The 26,319-nt window shown below is 34.4% G+C and overlaps 1 protein-coding gene across 22 annotated transcripts in view; it reads left to right on the top strand.

Moving 5' to 3' along the window:
- The window catches only part of SOX5 (SRY-box transcription factor 5), a 951,808-nt gene that overhangs the window by 643,642 nt on the left and 281,847 nt on the right, over nt 1-26,319 (top strand). For all 22 annotated transcript variants that reach the window (XM_070494048.1, XM_070494061.1, XM_070494052.1 and 19 more), the window contains one exon: nt 20,385-20,595. In XM_070494048.1, coding sequence (XP_070350149.1) covers nt 20,385-20,595 — 211 coding nt within the window. The remainder of the gene's footprint in view (nt 1-20,384; nt 20,596-26,319) is intronic.

Here is a 26,319-nt window from a genome sequence, read left to right as displayed (position 1 = left end):
TGCCTCATTTATGCACCTCTACTGAAAAACAAAACAAAACAAACTTTATCGTAGTAAATCTTACATAAGTAGCAATAGTGAAATAATTGAAAGATCAGTACAACCAGAAACCTTAGCTAACAAATGTGAACACATCAAAAGCACTGGGAATGCCACAAATCCAATTCAGAAGAAAATTTAGCACCAAGTCCTGTTTTTCACATCTAAATACCTGGTCTACGTAGCGAAAGGGAAAAAGTAGGTTGAACAGTTATTGTGGGATTGTGATAAGAACCTTAAACCTTGTAGCTTAGCTACAAATAGGCTCAGCTGCCGTCCTGGACTGTGCAGTGGAGCTACATCGGTCTTCTAGTGTAACCTAAGTAGTTTGAAATATTTCTTTTCTTAATTTTAAAAGCTATATGTAAAGTTTTAAATATACATATATATGTAAATTCAAGATGGTCTTTTTATTTTCATTACTCCTTACAATCTGTGTGGTGACATGCTTTCTTGTCTGGAAGAAGTCTGGGTAGAGTTAGAGTTTGTGTTTGTTGGGGAAATGTGTTAAGCATTTGAAAAGCCTCTAGGTTTATAATGGACAGCAAAAAAAATTTAGAACCTTTGGGATAGGGACAAAGTTTGGAAATCAGATATAATCCCCACTGTACTTATGCTTCTGCCCTATTCCCCCAGCTCCATAATATTCTAGTTGAGTTACCGATGGTTTTACAATACGTGTTAAATCTATGACAAGATGGTTCAACTTTCCTTTTACTTTTGGCATGGTCTTCTGTATACTCTTTTCTTCTTCATTTTCTTTTCAACTGCTTCCTTTAACCAGTCTTTGTCTCATTCTAAGCACCTTCTCTATTTAGCCCTTAAACACTTCTGTACTCTCTTTCTAATACTTTCTGCACCATAGGTGCATTATGAGTACCAGTGTGATAGGAAAAAATTGTCACAAAGGAGGAGGCCATGTTTTACCTAGATCTTAAACGCCCCATCTCTCAGTGTAATGACAGAGGAGAGAAGTCATTTCAACTAAACTAACGTTTATGGAATATCTCCTATGTATAAAATATACTGGAGGCAAACATAAGAAGGGAACATTCTTATCCTCTGGGAGCTCACAATCCGGCTGGGAAAGTGGATACGTAAATAAATCCTAATTAAGGCTTTGATAACATTATGATGAGTGTTACAGATCCAGGGGTTTATGATATGTTATGGGAGTTTACAGGAGAAGAACAACATTTTCTGACTGAAGGAGAAAAGGAAATTGTTGAGCAAATGGTTCTAAAGCAGTGCCGCTCAACATGTGGTCTGTGCTGCTTCCTTCATCAAGAAAGTCTTATTATGAAAAGAACATCATCCGAACTAAACATCTGAGTGCTTAGTGATAGAATTGATATGTGTTCTGGGGCAGCTCCTTATTTTATTGTGAACTGGGGTTTTGAGGATCACTCCTCTAACAGATCCAGTATATGTGTGCAAATCACAAGTCAGAAGTGAGTGTGGTCACTTTCAAAAGTGGGGCTGTAGGGTGGTTCTTGGAGGGTTTTCATTGAGAGAGTGGAAGTGAATAAAGGCTTCCCAAAAACTAAGATAATTAAGCTGAGTCTTGCATGATAGGTATGATTTGAAAGTACAAGATGAGAGAAATTGAAGGGAAAGAGATATTCCAAGTAGCCTAAAGGAAAAGAGCTTGCAATAAAGAACAGACCTGGGTGTGGTTGTGAAAGTTACGTAGTACTACTGTACTACACAAACCTGTACTACTGTCTGTGTCTTTTCAGGAAATTTATATACATGTCTCTGGAACACTAGGCAATTTAGTTTATTTGATTAGTGTGTGCTTTCAAGGAGTCTAGTAAAAAGGAAATAACGTTTATCAAAAAGTAAATATGGGCTAGAAATTATTATAAGCATTTATATTCATCATGTCAAGTAATCTTTACAACCTTCTGCAAAGGAAGTGTCATTATTCCCATTTTACTGATACGGATGGCAAAGTGAAGAGAATAGAGTCATGCACCTGGTAAGAATGGGACTGACTCAAAAGATCAAATTTTAATGGAATAAAGTTGGAAAGGTAGATTACAACCAGATTATAAGGGACCTGGAGTGCTCTCGGAAGTTTGGAGTTTATAGTCTGTAATTGTTGGAAAGCCATGAAAGGCTGTAGATACACGATGGCTTTATAAAAGTCCTATCTCATGAATAAATGTTAATTTATTATTTAGTTTAGACTCTAAAGACGTATCTTAGGGAAAAAGGTGAAATAAACTCTAATTCTCATTTGGTCCCAGACCAGATCTTTGGAAGCAAAATTGAACCAGGATTCAGTCCAGGTTGAAGTGGGAATGAGAGGAGATGGGTGTCCTGTTTAAGAAAAGCATTGAAATATTTTGGCTCGTAATGGGCTTATTTGTAGTTTAGAGAAACACATAAAGTGTCAAGTAAGTTCTGTGAAATAAGACCAAACATTTTTTGTCTGTTCTGCATAAGAAGAAAAACCTGATACATGTAACCCAGGAGTGGATTATACAGAGAACGCAGTAGGCTTTGTGAAGTGTAAGAAACGACCAGGAGTATGTATATTTACTTTCCTTGCTCAAATATGAAAAAAATAATTTCACTTGCTTCAAAGGACTTCTAATATATTTTCTTCTCACCCTTACTATATTCTACCAGGCCAGTCAGAATGTAGCAAAATCAGATGAATAGTTAAGCATTTTGGAGAGATGGACAAAGAGAAATCTTGTCATTCCTAGAAATAGTGAGTAGAGGCATGAAACAGAACAGTTCACAGCAAGCAGAAAAGGCAAAATATGAAATCTGGATTAAACCAGCTAATATTAAAAGCAGTTGAAGTTTTAACACATTTGTTGAAAAAAGCAAGGAAAAAGAAAGGAAGGAAGAGAAGGAAGGAAATTAAAGCTCTGTACCTCGAGTTTTGTCATTTCTTCACATTTTCTTCAAAATGTTATTTTCTTTTCAGTTGAAGATAACACTACCTGATTGGTGTTTAGTTAAAAAAATGTACATTATATACATATATGTGAAATATATATGTATATATAGATATGGTTAGCCATAAAAGTCATGATTTTTATATTAATTGTATGTTTGTAGGTAGAATTTTTTTACTGTCTCCTTTGTTATTTACACCCAGCTAGAGCTTAATTTACAGTCCTGCTTTTCACACCAAGAGGTATCACTGTCCATTTGGTGGTGGCACAGTGCCCAGGAAAAACCTATTCCTTTCCATAGGGACAGACTTAGGCCACTTAATCCATTTCAATGGTGGCAAATAATACAAATTCCTAATTTATCTTACTGAAATCCAGATATTCTTTTGTGTGGACTATTTAAAGAAAAATAGAATGATAAGAGTTTTTGAATGGTGAAAGACTGAAGGTAAGAGAATTACTTGCTGTATTTTTTTTATATTTACCACTCACAGACCTATACAGTTTTAAACCTGACATTAGATCTTAGAGGTCTTTTAGTCCACAACTCTCATTTTGAGATAGGAAAATTAAAGTTCGTAGAGGTTAAGAGACTTGCTTAAGGTCTAAAGTAGTGGTCTTTGCTTCACTCCTGTGTTACTGGGAGAATGTTGGTGCCACTATAAGGAGGGAAGACAAAAGTGAGGCAAGAGCAATAGCTGGTTTGGATGACAGAATTCTGAGTTCACATTGATATATGCTGGGTTTGCGGTACTGAGATATTTAAGTGGAAAACAGGCTACTGGAAATATGTGATTGAAACTTTCCCTGCCAAGCGATATAAATGTGAAAATTACCTGCATAGACACAAAATCTGAAATTGTGAATTGAAAAACAGTCATTTATTCCACAAATATCTATTGAGAATTTACAGTTCTGTGTGGAGTAAATCTAAGCCGAATTTTAAAGCTTGATGTTATCTTGAAAGAGGCAGGGAAGTGAGAAAATAAGAAGTGCACAGCCTGGGGAAAGCGAGGAGTTAAATTATGGTAGTATCACTACATGGAGGGGAGAGGGATGATGAGTAAGTTTGTGTATCATCCAAAGGAGTGTTAAGTATTTCCTGAAAACTGGGTGGAAGCCACTGAGAAATCTTCAATACACAGTGCCACGATCATATCCCTATGAGAGAGAGTTTAGAAAGACACGTAGGAAATTATTATGGCTGTTGAATACATTTTAGAGGATTTAAGGTCAAAACAGTCAGTGCCTGGGATAAGATTGAAAAGCAGAGGGTAGGCCATCAGAAATCTAGGAAAAGAGCTATTCAGTAGTCTCACATATTTTGAAGAAGTCCTGAAAGATGTTGAATTTGACTCTTAGAGAATTATTTATAACTCCCTCCCGGACGTGGGATAATGCTTTACAAAAAGTAGACAAATGGTTAAAAAAATTTTGTGTACGTGCCTTAATGATGTGTGCGTGTTGGTGTGAGGGGAGTGTTTAAAACGTTATTTAGAAGTTTGACCAAACTGCATAATTTTCATTTGGAAGTACAAGTCAAGGAAACTGAAATGTAAGATGTAGCCTATTAAAAATAGCATAGACAACTGAATATGTTAATGAAGTTCGTTATGAAACCAAAATGGTATATTAGAAACACTATATGGGATTGAGAGATGACATGTATTAAAGCAAACTTTTACTAAAAAACTAGATTGAGGTTCATAATATTAGAACAATTAGGTGTTTTTAATCTGAAGCTATACAGTATAATGTTTAAAAGCACAATTGAGGGAATTAGATACGGATTCAAATTACTTGTTATTTAACTTAAAGTGGGGCTTAAACGCAGTTTCTGTATGTGTGAAAGCAGTGATAGGAGTACCTACTTCATAGGTCTGTTAGGAGTAATCAAAGTAATAGCTTACTAAAAATCCCAATACAGTGATTGGCACATTAATAAGTCTAATAGGTGGTGCTTTTAGTATTTTGCTAAGAATATGCCCTCAGATTCTGAATGAGATTAATTATGGTAAAAAATATTGTAATACAAATATATTGAAGGAAAGAATTATCCTCATGCATATTGCAATCAGAGGGTATATAAGATGGTCATGTACAAAAACTCACAGTTATTCAAATTGTCAGGTTTTGGAACTGACACCCAAGTGAAAATGTTGAAAGCTTCATCATTTAGGTCATTTCAAACTAGATTCTACCACACTCAAGAAATCCTGTGGTCAAATTCTTATCCTTTCCACTAGTCGCATGGTTCTTCCATGCACAGACCTGCTATTGACTTTCCTGTTTCCATAGACAAAGCTGCTATTCACTTCCAGGAAAATCGGTGGCTCTGTGGAATTGGATAAGAATTTGGCCTACAATGAGTGATTTGAATGAATGAATTTGGAATTGGCAAGAAAATACAAACATATGCCACATTTACTGGGTACATTCACGCTTCAAGTGAACTCAGGTAGCACATAAATTCTGTGTAAAAAGCCAGAGATTTTCGGCAAGAACCTATTACAAAGTCCAGCCTCAACTTTCTCCATGTATTTTTGTCATATTCAAAGAACAAGGCAAAAATATTATATTTAATTACTGCTTATTGGAATATGAAAGGCGAAAGAGTCTCTTCTAATGAAGTCATATATAGTGTCTGCTATTTACAATGCTGTTATGAGAAGACAGGACTAACGGTCATGTTATAGGCTAATTTAACATGTGGATTTATTAACTTTTTTTGGATACACTGTTTTTTTAAGCTAGTCTTCACTGAGTGGATTGATACTGGACTACTTGCAAATTAAATGTTATCCTTTGCTTTTTGTAAGCAAAATACAGCCAAGGGGTATGGGGGCCCACTTGCGTGCTGGCATTAAGTTGGAGGGAGTCTGAACCTTCTCCCATTTTCAGTGGTAGACAGATTTTGTCTCTTGATATTATTGCTCATGCAATTTTCAGTACCAGAGACATTGGGCCTGTAAAGAGGAAGAGATGTTACATTTTTGACAGCTTCTCCCTTCCACTGACTGAAACAATAAAAATAAACATGAAGCTGTCGGAATGGCCTCTGCATATAATATCATTTGCATGCGATTTCCTTTGCTTCTCTGGCTAATTGAATTTATTCAGGCAATTTATTTTTTAAATGTGTAGTCTCTGTGAATGGAAACATCTTAACTAAAGACAACCATTTTATTTCCTCTTAATGAAATATATCCCTGTATGTGTATACTTCTATTAGAACCAAGAGAGTAGAAGAAAAATAATGGAAACACCAAAAATGTACGGTAAAAAAATTAATTAGGGCCAGCCTGGTGGCGCAGTGGTTAAGTGCGGCCCGGGGTTCACTGGTTCAGATCCCAGGTGCAAACATGGTGCCGCTTGGCAAGCCATGCTGTGGTAGGCGTCCCACATATAAAATAGAGGAAGATGGGCATGGATGTCAGCTCAGGGCCAATCTTCCTCAGCAAAAAGAGGAGGATTGGCAGTAGTTAGCTCAGGGCTAATCTTCCTCAAAAAACAAAAGAGAAGAAAAAGAAAAAGTTAATTAAAGAGATGACGTGTGACTCTTGTAACCAAATATTCTGTCTTTGTGTTCACCCCCTGTTTATGTTCAAGGTCTCTAGGTGCTCAATAGGAGCTTTTTCATGTTTTTCCCTGTTTGATGTTGCTAAGTATAATGAATGGATAGCAAAAGACTTTCGTAAGAAGCCTGTGCGTGTCATCTTGAGGTGGTAAGCATAGCAATACCTGGTTGGTTACCCATCCTAAGGCTCAGTCTTAATAAATTTCAGGCTTAGAGAGAATGATTATTTAAATTGAGCTCCGTTAGTCAAACAGTGTAGCTTTATAACACAAATAAAGCTTATATTCTCTTGCAGTGGAGTATATAAAGAATAAATGTCTTTATTTTGGATTAGCCTTTTTCTGGGTTATTGAGCGCCAAGCCAGAATCACTTTGGGATATCAGAAATATCCAGAGATATTCAGAAGTCAGGAATTCAAGTAGAATTGTAGAAGAGAATGCATCTTTCAAAAATCCAAAATTATCTCCTATCTATACTCCATAGGATTTAATATAGCTTAAATGCAATGTCGCTTTCTTATACGTAGACACCAACAAGTTCCCTTGACAGAGTATTGTATTAATGGAGGAAAAACACCGTCATCTCTTGTTTACACCTGTGATCCTAGTTCAGTAAAGCACTCACACCAGGACTTTTTTGTTGTTGATAAATTTTAGAGGTTGAACATACGGCACCAAGAACTCAGCATTCTGAGAGCCAAGTCATCGTAAATAACATAAAGATGTGCCGGTTTCTAATTTTCTCCTTTGTCTTTACAGCGCTATCTTTTTGTCATACTTTGGTCTTACTTCCTAGAATAACAAAAATTCTTTATTCTGACATTCTTATTCTAGAACCTTCTCATTTTCCAATTTCTCTCTGTTTTGTATATTCTGTAGATGCTCATTATTTCCATGTATGCATTTTTCTCTACAAAGCATTTTTACTTCCAAGTCTAATTGTAAATTATGATAACATTTCAACAGTTTACATGGTAAGCCTAAGTAACTGAAGGAGAAGGTGATACCCATTTATAACTGCCATGTTTAGACATATGTGAAGAGGGCTTGGCCATTTGCTCTTCTCCCTGAGCGGACACTTTTTGAGAGCTCATGAACTAAAATGGACTTAACTATTCACTGGAAATTAGTGGTTCATAAGTCATCATTTTACCACCTTTATTTTTCATTTTATTACTTTTATTATTTTTTTGTGAGGAAGATTGGCCCTGAGTTAACATCTGCGCCAATTTTCCCCTTTTTTTATGTAGGACACTGCCACAACATGGCTTGATGAGCAGTGTGTAGGTCTGCACCTGGGATCCAAACCCACAAACCCCAGGCTGCCTGAAGTGGAACACACAAACTTAACCACTATGCAACCAGGCCAACCCCCCACCTATTTCTTTACCTGCATCTTGTGGTCTGAGGTGCATCTACATTTGGATGTTTCACATTCAAATTTAAAGATCTCAAACAATAAACTTATCATTTGAATCCTCAGGGAGATTATATGGCACCCATCATTTACAGTGCTAGAGTCAGAAGTTAGGGCTAACGTAAAAGTTATGGACTAATTTAGCTATGTGGATTTATTAGTTTTCTTGGATGTACTGATTGTATTTTAATCATCATCTCTGTTTGCTAACCATTCTATTTTTGTCAATACCGTAATCATTATTTCAACCTCCCGAGCAAGAACTGTGTTTATCTTTCATTCCTTCCTTCTTATTTTCAAGTTATCCAATCCTATCATTACTTGCTTCAAATTTTCTCTAGGAACTGATGGTTCTTTTCAACTGTCACAACTACAATCTAGTGGAAAGCTTTTTATCATCACATATGCGGCTTGGTAACCATTTCCTATTTGGTGGAGACCTTACCTTTCTCTTCTATCCAGTTCATTCTCCATACCACTGCTAGACTACTTTTCATAATAACCTGCTTTAAAGAATCCCCTAGTATAGAATCTAGAATAGTTCTTTATTGCCTGTCAGATCAAATGTAAACAATTCTATTTGACTTTTATGATCCTTCATAAAATGATCCTCCTATGATAGTCATTGTTATAATTTATTATTCTCCATTTCTTTGGGTTAAGCAACTACCTTCTCTTTTGTGTGTATATACGTGTGTACAGTATAAAATTTTCTGGGTGATGCCTCTGGGGAGAAATGCTCTATATCTTTTCCTCCCTACCTATTTTTTATAGGCTTAAACCAAAAGACTATCTACACATGAAGATTTAATATATTAATTAACTCAATATGTATTTATTAAACATGAATAGTAGGGTCTGAGGTACATGGTGAATAATCAGACATGCTCTCTGCTTTCATGGTGTGGGAAGAAAATTCAATAAGCAATCCCCAAACAGTGTGCTAAGGTTATGGTAAAAAAGTTTCCACCTTTTTTTGATTTCCAATATTCTCTCTTCTTTGAACTTCTTCTGCATGTATAATTTCCTACTATACACTTTAGTATTTATTATGGTTGTAATTACTAATTGTCTTGTGTGTTAAAATGCCTCTCAAATTTAATTTTATACACTTTGGGAAGAGAGAACCAGCTTTAATTTTTTATGCCCTTGGCATCTCCTACAGCAGCTGAATCAGTTGAGGAAGGTAGTCTAACTTTATGATGACCAGCATGAATTTTAAAGTTACATAATCTTGGGTTTAATTCCCCAATTTACCGTTTCCTACTATTACTTTGGGTAAACTACTCTTAGGAGCTTAATTTTCCTCATCTGTTAAATAGGAATAAGAGTCTTCATGGAATTTCTCTGAGAATTATAAAAGATAATGTCCATAAAACTTTTAGAACAGTGCCTTTAAGAACTCTAGGAGTGGTAGCTATATTTTTATTGAAACATTAGTAAATTTAAACAGATTTTGTATATTTAGTCAGGAAAACGCCTAATTGTTTAGAAATATTTTTAAAAGTCTTCAAAACTATGAGGTTAACATAAAATTTATATATAGCATTACTCATATAAACTGCGTGAAAATAATCTTCGCAGAAAACCCAATGTTTTATGTAAAGAATGACAGCGTCTCAATCATTGTGTGTGCTATAAGATGGTCCTTATATGCCCACTAAAGCAGGCTCAGGAAATTCTGCTTTATACTAGGAATAAATAATTTGGTTAGTTGGGAAATTTCCTGTGTGTGTGTGGACTGTTTAATGCCTTATCTATCATTACTTTTGGAATGAATACTGAAGCTTGTGCTTCTTATATGTCAAATCAATGCTTAATGTCAGTTCTTAATAAAGGTCCCTTTCAAAGAAAAAGTGATATTTTTGCCATAAATGTAGTGCTTTGTTGAAAATCTTAATTATTATAGAATAATAGGCCTTTAGCTTCTTTTTTTTAATAGGAAGATGGGATTAGTTTCATGACATAAGAAAATTGACTGACATTGGTCTATGAAATCAGCTTGATCTAGTGAGGAGATATATTGCCAATAAGGACTCTAGTCAAGGTGTTACTGGAGCATAAAAGAGGGAAGCTAACAAAAATGAGAGTTAGCACTTAATCTATCCTTCCTCGTATTACCTTTGTTGTTGTTTTGTATTTATAGTGTAAAGGAACCTAAGGATTTGTTTGCATAAGAATCTAGTGGTGCTAATGTTCTCGTGAAGAAAGTAAAATATTGATATGTCTATTTCACAGGAAGAAAGAGAAATATGAAAGAAAAGTAGAAATATGGCATAATAAGTAATTGGTGTCATGGATTTATGAAAAATAATTCACTATTCTAATTTTTTTCAGACTTTGACTTTAAAAAGTTTTATTTCATAATGAGGAGTAATTGAACATTCTTTCTTTGATCATTTCCCTGAGTTATCACTTTGTAGAGAACCACGAAACTGTGAAATTTGAAAATTGAGTATGCAACACAGATAAAAGCACACTGTCACATGACATTTTGTGGACTACTTTTTTTTTAAGTGTGTATTAGGTTATCTTTAAAAATGGGCCACCTTAAAAAAGTTAAATTATTCTTTAAAAAATTGATTCCATGGATGCAGTTTGATTTTAGCAGAAAGAACTATGAAACTACTTGTATACGCGTTTTCTTTTTTTTGGTGGGGTGGGTGGTTGAAGGGGCTTGTCTCTTGCTAGTATCTTCTCCACTTTCCTGGTAAAAGGCTGACTTTTTAAAAATTTGTTTGCATGTATTGTGTTTTGTTCATCGTTATATCCTAATATGGTGCCTGAAGCATACTTATTTTAACAAATACTCATGTAGCCCTTACCACTTCCCAGTTACCATTTTATGAGTTTTATTGTTTGTCATATATATATTAACTCATGTAATCCCCTAGCTCATATAACTCATTATTTCATAACTTATAATCCACTAACAGCCCAATGAGTTAGATAATAGTGTTATCCCCATTTTACGGATGAGGAAACTGAGGCATAGAAAGATTAAATAACTTCCCCAGGTTGCACAGCTAGTTAATGGCAGAACCAGAATTTTAACCAGAGCTACTTGGCTTCAGATTCTCTGTGTTTAGCTGCCAGCATCCTTACACTGCCTCACAAGTTAGCATTGAAAACATTTTTATTACATGAATGAAAGAGAAAATTGAGTGAATGCAGTAATATTTCTTATTTTTAATAATTATTTTCATTACTGTTAAATTCTGGAGATTAATGATACTATATAACAGCACATACGAACTACTTATTTTCCTATTTTATAGATGAGGAAGCTGAGGTTTAGAGAGTTTAGCTAACTTGCCCAAGTTTATATAGTTAATAAATAACAGAGCTTGGATTTGAACCCAAACATTGTGACTCCACTTTGCCTAACACTGCTTTACACTGCTTTTTTGACATCATATTTTACTTCACAAGAGATCACAATTTATTTTACCTATCACTAAATATATAGTCAGTTCTCAATTATAAGTAATGCTGGTAAACAGCATATTAACTTTACCAAGTGTCTACTCTGTGTAAGAAACTGCTCATTATTCTGTGGGATAGAAAGAAGTCATTTCCCAAACAGATCACAATTTGAAGAATTCCTCAAATTTCATTTCTTCCTTCAGACTCAGGGTGAATAGATGTTTAGGCAAGTTTATTAACAACTACAGTAAGAATGTCCTGGAGTCTTCCTAGGAAAATGGTAGATGAGTTATATATGATTAGTGGCTAGTTACAATAAATGTTTTTTTCTTTATTAAAATGTTATTCTACAATCCACAAGGCTAGTGTTAAATGGAAGTGTTTTGATATGTAGCTAATTTTTGTTTAGAAGCATCTTATGGTTGACCTTTGAGGCCTCAGGGAAGAGATCATCAGCCGTCCTAAAGTGTATTTGCTAGATGTTTAAACATAAGTAAGACACAGCACACAAACCATCAGCAGGATGATAATGAGGCTGTCACAGCACAAAATGTTCTTTGTTTTTACAGGTTCTATTAGTTAATGTATTAGAATCCTCTAAATGCCACTTTTGCTTATTAAGTGGCTTTGAGAGCACATGAAAACATACATTTTATTCTTGAATGTGGCATTTCTGAGATTCTTAGTAAATGTGATTCTCAAGGAGTGTTTAAAAACAGCCATTAGACACTTCTGCTCATGTAGCATCTACATGCAAATGAAGGTATTTTCCAAAACTATTTTTCCTATTTGTGCGATCTCTTATTGAATCAGAAAATTTGCCTGTAAATTTCTGTTTCACTCACTGGAATTAAATGAGATGGCTAATATGATACTGGTTTAAAGAAATGAAAGATGCATACTATCATTGCTTTATTTTCATATTATAAATAAGATTAAACTATTAACGAATTCAAACCAAATTTTTAGTACATTTCTAAAAACAATCTATTTCCACAGTGCAATTTTGGGGTAAATTGCAAATTCGCTAATCTATGCAGTTACTAAGAAATCAGCAAACATAAGCCGCTTTCAACATGTGCCAAAATGACTGTTAAAAAGTTAAATCAATGTCATTTTCCTCCAACATATGTTGGTCCTTTTTACCCCTTCATGTTTGCTATCTTTTCTCCCTCTTCCCCATCCCCCCACCTTCTTTTCACCCTGGAGTATGCTACTGTTCAGCTCTCCTCTAAAATCCATTAGCCCCATCACTTTTATGACGCCTTTCTTCACCACTGCAGCTTTTAATCATCTCTCTTTTTTCTTCTCTCCCTTTTTCTCTCTTTAATTCAAGTTTTTCCTATACCAGTAGTTCTCAAACTTTAGAGTGTGTCAGTCTCCTCTGGAAGGCTTGTTAAATCACACCGTTGGGCTCCACCCTCTGAGTTTCTGATTCAGGAAATCTGGGGTGAGGCATAAGAAAAATGTATAAAGTATTCCCAGGTGATGCCAGTGATGCTGGTTCTTGGACCACCGTTTGAGAATCATATTTTTACAAATTACCTGTCCTTTATTGTTGTTTAGTACCATGTGAATGCATTTTTAGAAGGAATGCACTTTTAAATCTTAATGTAGTTTTCTGATTAATAATTAAATATGAGCCTAAGCTAACATTTCGCCGCAGTGCTTGGCAAAAATAAAAAAGCAAACCAAGTTAGACTTTTGCTGAATTTCCATCCCATTGCACAGCAGAGGATATTTAAAAGATTTTATATTGTTAGGCTTTGAAGAAACATCAAACAGCCTCCACTTCTTCTGTTTGCACTGTCCAAAATACATAAAATCTTTGAAATATGGACTAGATCCTAGATTTGACATATAATGGAGCCATTTTTATAAAATTATAATCTTTTACCTAAACTTGATGAGGCCTGCCACTATTTAGAGTATTAGATCTGCCCCAAGAGTGGGTTGTATCTTTATTACAGAGGCAGATGAACCTGTAATGTTTCTACAATAGTCTTTAAAAATCAGAACTGAGCAGGATTTGGTCTATAGAACTTTCCATCGATCATAGAACAAAAAAGATGCAACTACATATTTGAGTATTTTAGAATTTCTGCCTATTGTTTATATTGTGATGGTTGAAGGATTTTAAGAATTTGGAGTACTAATTTTCAGGGAATTTCAATAATCTCATAAAATGTTGAAATATTTAAAATATAAGCATTCCTTAAAAACTGACTTTGGATTTTTGGTTTTTTAAAGATTGGCGCCTAAGCTAACATCTTTTGCCAACCTTCGTTTCTTTTTTGCTTTTCTTCTTCTTCTTCTTCCCAGTGCTCTCCAGTACATAGTTGTATATTTAGTTACATGTTCTTCTAGTTGTGCTAGGTGGGATGCCGCCTCAGCATGGCTTGATGAGTGGTGCCATGTCCATGCCCAGAATCTGAACAAGTGAAACCCTGCATGACTGAAGCAGAGCACATGCACTTAACCACTTGGCCAGGGGGCTGGCCCCCTGACTTTGGATTTTTATGACTAGCTTGCGAGCAATGTAGACTAGGCCAGTTATCCAAACCTAGGATCTGATTGTTGCAAGCTCTCAGGAAACTTAAAAAAAAAGAAAAATGCATGTCCATAGCTTTCGGATCCCATCCCTAGACAGATTTATGAACCACTCATATGATATCCGGAATCTCAATTAGTTTACCTTGTAGTTGTTTAGGCGCTAAGAATTGTTGATCTTATAAAACTCAGTAAGTTCTACAAAGGTGTTGTCGTTGACTTTGTCCAAAAAAGAAAGGTGACCAGTTGTGATAAGCTCTGTCTTTGTAGATGAGTATGGAAATAGCCCCAACAAAACTGCCTCTGTCAATTGTTATTTTTTTGAACCACTGGACCAAAGTACCCATTAGGCAGCTATTTCTTAGAAAGAAGTTTAGAAAATATTTTAAACTAAATGGCTTTAACATTAACAGTAATCACAAATATAACAGACACCCTTCAGAGATCTGTCTATAAGTGCTGACTTTTGTTTTATAGGTATTGGGAAGTGAACATATCCTGTTCCCAGAATACTGAATCTGATCGTATTAACCAAAGAAAGACTTTTTTCCCAAGTGTTGTTTTTACCTCAATGTATCCTTCATGTGTTTGCATCGTATTTTCAGGAAAATTCCTATTTGAAATTTGAACTAGTATGAGTTGTCAAAATGGTAACATTCATTTATAAAAGCAATTTGTTCCGCCTTCCATTTCAAATTTATATGTGTATTATCACAAGGTGATTGCTGAATAAGAAGAAAATGATTGCCATTAGTGACGTACTCTTTTTTTCAATGTGTTTGTTACTCTCTAAAGTATAATTAAAATATTGATCTCTTTCTAAATGCTTATCTTAGGAATAGTAAAATTGTAAGTTACTGACGTATATACTTTTAAGTTTATCTGAATAAAGTGTAAATAAAACCTATAGTTTGAGGCTCTTTTTGAAAATAATAACAGGTCATTTAAAAATCATTTAATTGTATATATTGATGAGTTTATAATACTTCTCTGGAAAGATATTCATTTAGTTCAGAGCTTCTTAGCCTAGAATTCATGGTTTATAAGCGTTCCTAGGAGATTTCATGGAGGAAGTTCACAGTTGGAACTGAGAGTAGAAAATTAGCTCTCTGAAACTCTATGTGCAATTGTGTGTGCAGTTGCATGAGTGTGGGTCTGCCTGTCTGCATGTGCATGTGTGTTTGGGAGAGCATCTAAGGCTATGATCAAAGAATCTATAATCCAAAAGAAGTAAGCATAATTGCTTTAGGGTATCATGCAGAACTTTTATGAAAAATTATCTGAATCAAGAAAACTTTAAAAATAATTGAGTTTCTTGCACAATAGTCATGCATTTTTTTCCTATTACTAAGTTAAATTTGACATATCCTAATTTGACAGAGTAGGTTACAAGTACAGTCATGCATTCCTTAATGACAGGGATACATTCTAAGAAATGCATTGTTAGGCGATTTCGTCATTGTGCGAACATCATAGAGTGTATTTACACAAACCAAGATGGTATAGCCTACTACACACCTAGGCTATGTGGTACTAATCTTATATGCTTATAGGCTATGTGTATACCATTGTATATGCGATCCATCATTGACTGAAATGTTGTTATGACCTGCATTACTGTAGTACAATTTAGTTTCAAAATAAACATTTGTGATAATTCAACTTTTTAAAGAATTTAAGAAATAACCAGATAATGTAACTTTTTTACCGAGATATAATTGACATATAACTGTTATTTTCCGATGTACAATATAGTGATTTGTTATTTGTATATATTGCAAAATGATCACCACAATGTCTAGTTAACATCCATTGCCACACACAGTTACAAAATTTTTTTCTTGTGATGAGAATTTTTAGTATCTACTCTCTTAGCAACTTTCAAATATACAATACAGTATTATTAACTTTAGTCACTGGGCTGTATGTTACATCCTCAGGACTTATTTATTTTGTAACTGGAACTTTGTACCTTTTGACCGTCTTCACCCATTTCCACCAAATAGTATAGATTTTAAGATATTTTTCAAAGTTTTGTTTTGCCTTGTCCTAGGGATATTTACAGGAACAGCCCATTACTGGAAGAAGAATGTGACCATGTCAAAGCTTGTTCAGCACCAAAGCACTTTCTCTGTGTATCTGCAGTTCATTTTATGCTGTCTCTGTGCAATACCAAAATTAATGAACTTGCGTTAAACAGAATCTAGTTAAAGATAGTGCAAATCTTCTGTACTGTTTTTATTGTACTAGAAGGGATGCTAGAGATGTCCATGCATTTTGTAAAGATAGATTAAAAAACTCATAAACTATTGAGTACCATTACTTTGATTAACCACTTAGAGGTCAAATCTGTGTGTTTGGTTTAAATAATTATTTAAACCTTAAGGTTTATCTTTTTGAATATGACATAAACCATATTCATATGGTATGATATTTTGATGGAGACAGCTTTATGAGTCTAGAATGTGGTTGGATTAATTAATTTCAGTGCATATATATCATTTCTTTTCTTTAGGAGTTGAACATATTGGGGTGAAAACCTCTCGTTTTCATAGTTAATTATTAAGAAGAAGGCAGTATATCTGTTCACCCATAACATTCATAGATATAGACATAGGGTTTTGTTTTTCTTTTAAGAGAGAGATAGTATTACCACTGTGGTTGAGCACCAGGGCTCTGGAGCCCAGCAGGTTGGGGTTGATTATCTACTTTACCTTTTATTAGTCGTATAATCTCACGCGTTTACTTCAGTCCATGTGCCTTAGTTTCTTCAGCTATGAAGTAAAAATCATAATTAGGCTTATGAAAATTAACTGAGTTAATGCAATAAGGCACTTTAAACAGTGCCTGACACAAAATAAATATTCAATAAATATTGGCTATTATTCTTAGCAATTATTGTCTGATAGGCTGACTATTAAATGTGATGTTTTTACTATAGTGTATGAATTCAATTCCAGTCTATAGCACCAAAACTAAGCATGATACTGTGTTTCTTGAGGCCAGAAGTCAAGGGTGAAATGTCATTTGGACAATAAAAGGAACATGTGTTTGGTTGAGTTGCATATAGTCTCTTTTTTCAAATGAGGTAATTCTCCTTAATCACTGCATTATGAAACTAAAATTTGAATGTTATGGTTGAAATAATATTTCTCTCAAAGTGTTCATAGCAAAATTCTGTCCTTAGAATTAATTAGTAAGAGTGTATTTAAAGAAAGTGCTTCAATGAGGATAGATACATACATAGATTAGGCAGATCCCTTCCTTTGTCTCATGGTTGAAAAGGGGGCAAGATTAAATAAAGCTTGTTCAAAAATCAACCTCATTCTAAAAGTTTAGGACTCTCTTTTGTCATTAGACTTTTGAAGTCATACATCACAACTTTGAGAGCTCTTCTGCAAAATACTGAAGCTTGTCCTTAGAGTTCACAAAACGATTAAATATTTATTGCTGGTCTGGACCACTAATGCCTCTGGATGTTCACCTGCCAGCAAGTGAAGAGAAGCATGCAGTTATTATTTCAGTTATGGTAAATGCAATTCCAGGGAAGAAACTAAAAACAATAGGAGTACCTTGACTCAAGACTATGCCTGCGCTCCCCAACAAGCTATTCACCATGCAAATGAGCAGTCGAGTCCCACACTGAAACATCTGTTAACTCCATAAAACTGTTAAAGGGATTAACAGTGCCAGAGGCTGAAATGTAATCAGACAGGTGAAATAGCGATAAGATAAATATTCCTGTGTGAAATAGCAGTAATGCATAATTAATTAATTTATTTTTATACTATTGTGGTAACTGAGTTTAGAATACTTGGGAAATATGTTAAACTCTTAAAAAAATGTCCTTGCCCTTGGCAAGGTGTAGAAAATTAGAGACTTGCAAAATGGTATATTATTTTATTTTGCTTTAAATTGAAATATTTTCTGATATATTTTTTATTGAGTTTATGACAGTTTACAATCTTGTGAAATTTCAGTTGTACATTATTGTTTGTCAGTCGTGTTGTAGGTGCACCCCTTCACCCTTTGTGCCCACCCCCCACTCCCCCCTTTCCCCTGGTAGCCACTAATCTGTTCTCTTTGTCCACATGTTTAAATTCCTCATATGAGTGGAGTCATACAGAGATTGTGCTCTGTCTGACTTATTTCACTTTACATAATTCCCTCAAGGTCCATCCATGTTGTTGTGAATGGGATGATTTTATTCTTTTTTATGGCTCAGTAGTCTTCCATTGTATATATATACCATATCTTCTTTATCCAATCATCAGTTGATGGGCACTTAGGTTGCTTCCACATCTTAGTTATTGTAAATAATGCTGCAATGAACATAGGGGTGCATGGGACTTTTGGAATTGCTGACTTCAAGTTCTGATATTTTTAATAGACTTGATTGCAGATAATTTGGGTGCCATTCTCTCTACTGATGATGTTGTATAAAGATGTGTGTAATTTTCAATTATGGCAAGTGAATTTGAGGTGCCAAATTCTTGTTTGTAAAGTTTGTCATCATATAATATGAAAATAGAGTATAAAATAGATCTATGTTCAATGTGAAGCTAAAATTGGGGTGCTTCTGCTTTGACCCTGGAAATAAATAAAAAGAAAGATTTGTGGAAAATGAATACAGAGATTTTGCTGGATTCTGGTTTGCACATTAAACTGAGGTAATGTGTATTATGGGCCATTCATAAAAACCTTCCTTAGTTTACTGAAGGAATTTGTCATTGCTCTTTTCAGGCATGTGTGTGTTTATGTGTTTGCTTGTATTCATGTGTGGGTTTTAAATAAATAATTCCAGAAGTGTACCTTCACTCAGCTTGCAGCCACTTGTAATTATTACATTATGCATGCTGATTTCTAAATCCAAGTTCATTATAAGCTAAGATTCATCTATGAAAGTATTGTCTATAGAATATTCAGTCAAGACATAGTAACAGTTAGAGGCATATTCTGTAATGTTTCTAAGAAATGGAAATAATTTTGGATTTAGAATTATAATTTCAAAATTCTGTTAGCACACATTTTTTCTTTTGCTTTCCCCACATTGCCGCGACCCACACTACAAACTGATGTTTGTATCATAGCTAATGTCCTTGTCCTCACTAATATCCATTAATAAATATCATATGAACAGATTATGATATTTGTGTTAATATCTCTATTTTTAATCTATTTTTAAAAATTAGAATGACAATTTTATCAAGTAGTTTTTGTTTAAGTTAGAAATAGTAGCATTAACCTTAAACCATAAGGTATCAAGTAAATGTGATTTGTCACTTCTGGGGTCAACTGATCCTATTAACATGTCTTAGATAGAGAAGAAATATGTAAATATGGATATAATCTATTATCCTGAATATTAAATATGTGCACACTCAAATATATTTTAATAGAAACTTTTAATGCTGTAGAATTAAGAAATATACTTAAAGGGAAACTAACTTCCTCAGAGATCTTAGGATACAGATTTATTTTTGAGCTCTGCTTTGTGGGAAGTTGAAGGATTGTGGAAGTAAGAGGCTATACAGGGAAAACCTTTAAGTAAGAAAATTAATTTTTCTTTATCATCTTAATAACACCCATCTTGAAAATGTCTGAAAAATCAATTTAGTGCTGTTTACACAAAATATATCCCAAATATTATACAGAATGCCAGAGTTGTGCTGACAATTGTGGGGAAAATACAGACAAAAAGAATACCAAAAATACAGTTAAATTTTAGAAGTAGAGAATAAATTCTTTTCATACACGTACACAATTATGAAGAGGCAAAGACTGTGAGAAACTTTATTTTCTAGGGCAGATGTGGCTTAAAGTGCAAAATAGCAAAGAATATTGACAGAAACAATGCTTCAGGTAACAAAATGGAATCGGAAATATCTTGAGCATAAGCAGAAGTGAACTTGGCAATATTCCTATCTGATGTCAAAATAACCTGTGTGGCTGGTGCTTTCTCGGAAGCTGAGAGGGAGGTGGAGAGCTAAAAGAGGACCTCTCTTTAATTAGGAGCACCATCAAGAAGAGGCAGCTCGTTAAAAGGAAAGTTAAAGTATATATAATGTTATTTACTTAAATATTACAGTGTCGTAAGGAGGTTTCATACAGAGTACTGCTACATATAATGTCCTAGGAAAACCTTAGACTTTCAAACAAAAGCAGAAAAATAAATAAATCTAATCAATATAGGCTTTGCACAAGGCTACATTGCCATTTGTACTCAGTCTAAGGAAGAGAATCTCCATATTTTTCTTTCTCATATGAATTAATCTTTGACTCACTCTAGTGCTAGCCTGTAAAGTTAATGCATTCTTCTTTGAAATTTCTTTATTCCTTTGCTCTTGCAGAGTAGACGTTGTACTTTTTAATGTTTCAGCTGAATAAGCCACATAACCAATTTTAGAAAAAGCTTAGTGAATTTTAAACAAATATTTTTTCCGTTTGCTTTCTCTTTCAGGAAGTTGATGGCAATAAAGTTATGTCTTCATTTGCCCCACACAACTCATCTACCTCACCTCAGAAGGCAGAAGAAGGTGGGCGACAGAGTGGCGAGTCCTTGTCTAGTACAGCCCTGGGAACTCCCGAACGGCGTAAAGGCAGCTTAGCTGATGTTGTTGACACCTTGAAGCAGAGGAAAATGGAAGAGCTCATCAAAAATGAGCCAGAAGGTAATGGCTGGAAAAGAAAACAAAGTTGTTACCACCTCCTGATTTTAATAGTTTGATTTTAACCTCTAGTTTTTTTTTTTCTGACTTATACTCTCAAAGTTAAATTCAACAAAATGGAACCCTAATGCTAGGAAGATGGATAGTATTTTTTTGCAGAAACATTTAAATATGTCTATCCCAATTTTTTTAGTCGTTAATTTCTGTTGTGATGTCTTCCTTATTTTCACACATGAGTAAGTTGTGGTTGAGTAAAACTTAAAGATTCAAGAATAGAACGTTGCAGAGAGCCCAGAATAGTCACCACCCACATGCCAAATATCTGCAGTCTAGTTTGTTCATCTCCAATTTTTCCCCCAAGGCCATTTTACAACTTTGTTACATTTTATTGGCTTTATACATTAAAGCATCTTATGCTACCTTGATAGTTAGGTCTTTTTCTTGTATAGTCCAAAATTAATATCGTTAGGCCTATTGTATATTTAAAAAGTGGTGATTCTCTACCTCTGTTAGCTATGCTGAAGTGCCCATTTGTTCAATTTCCAGGATGCCTTTCTTTTAGGATCTCATCTTCTAAATCTCTTTAAGAGTTACTGATAGTGGCCTATGGGTGATATGCATGAGGATTAATCTTAAAGCAAACAAACTGATGCAAATTGTATAATTTATGTATAAGTGACAGTCATCCTTTATGTTACAGATATTTACTAACTCCTGTTTCAACCTATGTCCATCCTAGGCATGGATGCCACATTGCACACAAGAAGTTGCATCCTATTTCAGAGTCAGATGGAAATTTAAAACAAACAAATGAAAAACAGTGACATAAAAAGACATACTTTACACCAAAAATATACTGCATTTATACTATGTAACAGAGTTGGGCTCATTTCTAGTGTGTTGTTAGGACACTGGTAGATTATGAGTATATCTGGCACAAAATGTATGTTAACCAGTATATTTGGGAGTCATGTGGTAATTAAATATTTCTGGGTCCCTACCAGATGCATAGCTGGGACATGGATTTTAGTTAAAATTTATGTAATTCACATGATCTTACAGTTGGAAGGAATTTTAGAGATAATATAGTCAGCCAAAGACTTTTTGGCTCCCATTCTCATGGAGATAAAAATGGAGTTTTGAGGAGGACCCAGACAACCATCTTTTTTGTAATATGCTGGATTTTTTTTCTGATATTAAAAATACTATCATCTTATCATAAGAATTGTTTTTTAAAAAACAGAAAAATTGAAAGGAGGAAAATAAAAATCACCCCAAATTGTAGCTTTCTGCTAGAACATCTCTTAACTTTAAGATGTATTTCTTTATCTTTATTTTTGCGTACTCTGCTCATTTTATATTAACTTTATACTTTTAAAATTATTTTGCATCTTTTATGTTTCGATAAATTATTATTAACTAAAGTCCATAGTTTATTCAGGTTTCTTTAGTTGTCACCAAATGTCCTTTTTCTGTTCTAGGGTGCTGTCAAAGATAACACATTACATTTAGTTGTCATGTCTCCTTGGGCTACGTTTGGCTGTGACAGTTTCTCAGACTGTCCTTGTTTTTGATAACCTTGAAAGTTTTGAGGAATACTGTTCAGGTATATTGTAGAATGCCCCTCTATTGGGATTCGTCTAGTGGTATTCTCTTAATTAAACTGAGATTATGAGTTTTGAGAAGAAGATCACAAAGGTAAAATAGCATTTTTGTCACATCATATCAAGGGTACATACTTTCTACATGATTTATGAATGTGAATATTGACCTGGATCACCTAGCTGATGAGTTTGTCAGGTTTCTCCACTGTAAAATCTCCCTGGCCCCTGTCCATACCATACTCTTTGGATGGAAGATCCTTTGCACAACCCACATTTTGAGAATAAGGAGGCTTTACTCCCCATCCTGTAGAGTGGAGTATCTACATAATTTATTTGGAATTCTCCGTTAGGAGATTTATCTCCTCTCCACTGTTTATTAATTTATTCAGTCATTTATTTATATCAGTATTGACTTGTTGACATTTATTTTATACTTTGAGTTATAATCCAATTCTACTTTATTTTGTTGCTCAGATTTTTCTAATTTTGCCCATTGGAAGCTCTTTCCATTGACTTCTGTGTCACCTTGACGTATCGCTATGATTATGGGTATTTTTTGGAGCACTTCTTTAATTTCTGGCACTAGAAGATGCCACAGAGTCATCTTGTATATTTCCTGCTCTACTCCTAGAATTAGCCATTTCTCTAAGAAGCCCTGGTTCCTTTTATTTGAGAATAGTATTAGAAGGCAAGATCTGGCTACTAGGTATGCTCTTTGCTTCTGAGGTGTCATTTCTTTTCGTGCCTTTCCACTACTAAAACAAAGAAGTTTATGTGTGTATACTAATCTGTATATATACATATTTATAAATATTTCTATGTTTAACTATCTATATTAAACTAAACATAAGTTCTTACCAGTCTCTCCAACTCTAATCCATTTCCACATGAATCATTCTAGCCTCGTCCCATTTAGTTATTCTTCAGTTCCAGTACACATGTTATAGTAGTATCAGAATTATTAACTGGTACCTCTATGGAAAACATCTTTATCCGTGGAGTACAGTGCTGTTTTGCAGTTCCTTTTGCTTTTAATTTTACAGATCTCTTTCGTTTTTAAAGTTACCTAGGTAAATTACTTTTCCCCTATCCCATTCAGTGAAGTTGTTTCATACATTTGTAATACTGTTAAATTCTTTATTTTTCTCTCTCTCTCAAATTCATGAATGATTTTTTTAAAAAATGTATAAACATTGAGGCTGGCCCGGTGGCACAACTGTTAAGTTCACACGTTCTGCTTTGGCAGCCCGGGTGTGGGCTGGTTCGGATCCCCGGGGAGGACCTACGCACTGCTTGTCAAGCCATGCTGTGGCAGGCATCCCACATATAAAGTAGAGGAAGATGGGCATGGATGTTAGTTCAGGACCCATCTTCCTCAGCAAAAAGAGCAAAAAAATTAATAAACATTAAGACTCAATCTCTGTAGTTGTACATTCCAACATGTTTTGACAAATCTATATTGTCACTTATACACCATTATAGTGTTATTCAGAATAGTTTCATCACCTTAAAAATCCCCTCTGCTTCACCTGTTTATCCCTCCCTTCTTCCCCAGAATCCAAGTCATCACTGATTTTCCTCCTATCTCTTAGATTTGCCTTTCCTAGAATGTCCTATAATTGTACTTATAGAGTATGTAGCTTTTTAAACTGGCTTCTTTCACTTAGCTGTGTGCATTTAAGCTTCTTTCTTGTCTGTTCAAGGCTTGATAGCACATTTCTTTTTAGCACTGAATTATATGCGATTGTATGAATGTATCATAGTTTGTTTATCCATTCACCTATCAAAGGACATCTTAGTCACTTTCAGTTTGGGGTTCTTATGAATAAAGCCTCTATAAATACTCATGTGCAGATTTGTGTATGGACGTAAGTTTTTAACTCAATTGGGTAAATACTTAGGAATATGATTGCCAAAATGCATGGTAAAATTATACTGACCTTGGTAAGAAACTGCCAAACTATCTTCCAAGGTGTCTGTAAGATTTTGCATTCCCACCATAAATGAATATAAGTTCCTGTTGCTCCATGTCTTCACCAGCATTTGATACTGTCAGTTTTTTGGATTTTATTCATTGAAATTGGTGTGTAGTAGTATCTCGTTGCTTTAATTTGTAATTCGCTAATAACAAGTGCTGTTCAGCATCTTTTCATATGCTTATTTGCCATCTGTACATCTTCTCTGTGTCTGTTTAGATCTTTTGCCCGTTTATTGAGATGTTTGTTTTCTTATTGTTGAATTTTAAGAGTTCTTTGTATATTTTATATGTAAGTCCTTTATCAGATAATGTGTTTTGCACATATTTCCTCCCAGGATGTGGCTTTCTTTTCATTCTCTTAACATTGTCTTTTGTAGAACAAAAATTTTTAATTTTAATAAAGTTCGGTTTATCAGTTTTTTCTTGCATGGATCATACTTCTGTTGTTGTATCTAATAAGCATCACCTAACCCAACATCATTTAGATTTTCTCTTATGCTGTCTTTTAGAAGTTTTCTCATTTTGAATTTTGCAGTTTAGGTCTATTATCTGTTTTGAGATAATTTTTGTAAAAGGTGTAAGTTCTATAACTAGGTCATTTTTTTGCATGTAGATGTCCAGTTATTCCAGGCCCATTTGTTGAAAATACTGTCTTTTCTCCACTGAATTGATTTTGTTTCTTAGCCAAAGATAAGCTGATTATATTTTTATGGGTCTATTTCTGCCCTCTATATTCTGTTTATTGATCAGTTTTTCTATTCTTTTGTCAATGCCTTGCTGCCTTGACTACTATAACTTGTTAGTCAGTCTTGATGTTGATACTGTCAGTACTCCAACTTTGTTCTTTTTCTTCATTATTGTGTTGGTTATTCTGGGTCTTTTACCTTTCTTTATAAACTTTAGCATTGGTCTTTTGAGATCTGCAAAATAACTTGTGGGGATTTTGATTGAGATTGCATTGAATCCATAGAGCAAGTTGGAAAGAATTGACATCTTAACAATATTGAGTCTTTCTATCCATGAACACAATTCTCTCCATTTAAGATCCCCTTTGAATTCTTTTGAGTTTTTTAGTTTTCTGCATATGGATCTTGTACGTATTTTGTTACATGTATGCCAAGTATTTTTTCTTTTTGGAGTTTTAATATAAATTCTATTGCGTTTTTAATTTCAAGTTGCAATTGTTCATTGCTGGTATATGGGAAAATGATTCACTTTTGTTTATTAACTTTGTGTCCTGTGACCTTGCTATACTCCCTTATTAGCTCCAGGAGTTTTTGTCTATTCTTTAAGATTTTCTACAAGATAATCATGTCATCTGTGCATAAAGACAGTTTTACTTCTTCCTTCCCAAGCTGTATGACTTTTGTTTCCTTTTCTTGTCTTATTACGTTAGCTAACTTCCAGTACAATATTGAATGTTGTAAGAAGGAACATCCTTGTCTTGATCTTGATTATAAGGAGAAAGCATCTAGTTCTAACCATTGAGTATGATATTAGCTGTAGTTTTTTTGTAGATATTCTTTATCAAGTTGAGGAAGTTCCCTTCTATGGGTATTTTGCTGAGAGTTTTTGCCATGAATCATTGTTAGAATTTGTCAGATATTTTTTCTGCATCTATTCATACGTTGTATGATTTTTCTCCTTTAGCCTTTTCATGTGATGTGATTTTCAAATGTTGAACCAGTCTTGCAAGCTTGGAATAAATCCCACTTGTTTATGGCTTATAGTTCTTTTTATAAATTGTTGGATTCAATTTACTAATATTTCTTTGAAGATTTTTGCTTCTGTGTTCATGAGAGATATTGGCCTATAGTTTTTCTTTCATGTAAATGTGTTTATCTGGTTTTGGTAATTGCATAATGCTGGCTTCATAGAATGAGTTGGGAAGTGTTTCTCTCACATTTTAATTTTTAATTTTTGTTTGAGATGTGTTCATGGCCCAGGACTAAGGTCTAGGAAGAACCAGCACTGAGGTGGTATGTGTTGTATTACAAAGTAGTTTTGGGGGATTTATCTTTCAATGATGTCTCTCCTCCATGGAAATTTGGTATGTGACCTTGGTATTCTCCCAAGATATCATGTTGGCTTCCTTCCAAGTGGATGCACAGACTTTTAATTCGGAAATATACGACAGACCACAGA

This window comes from Equus asinus, chromosome 22, assembly GCF_041296235.1.
Source record: "Equus asinus isolate D_3611 breed Donkey chromosome 22, EquAss-T2T_v2, whole genome shotgun sequence".
Taxonomy (NCBI): domain Eukaryota; kingdom Metazoa; phylum Chordata; class Mammalia; order Perissodactyla; family Equidae; genus Equus; species Equus asinus.
Note: the sequence above shows the minus strand (reverse complement) of the source record. Positions and strands in the feature narration are given on the sequence as shown.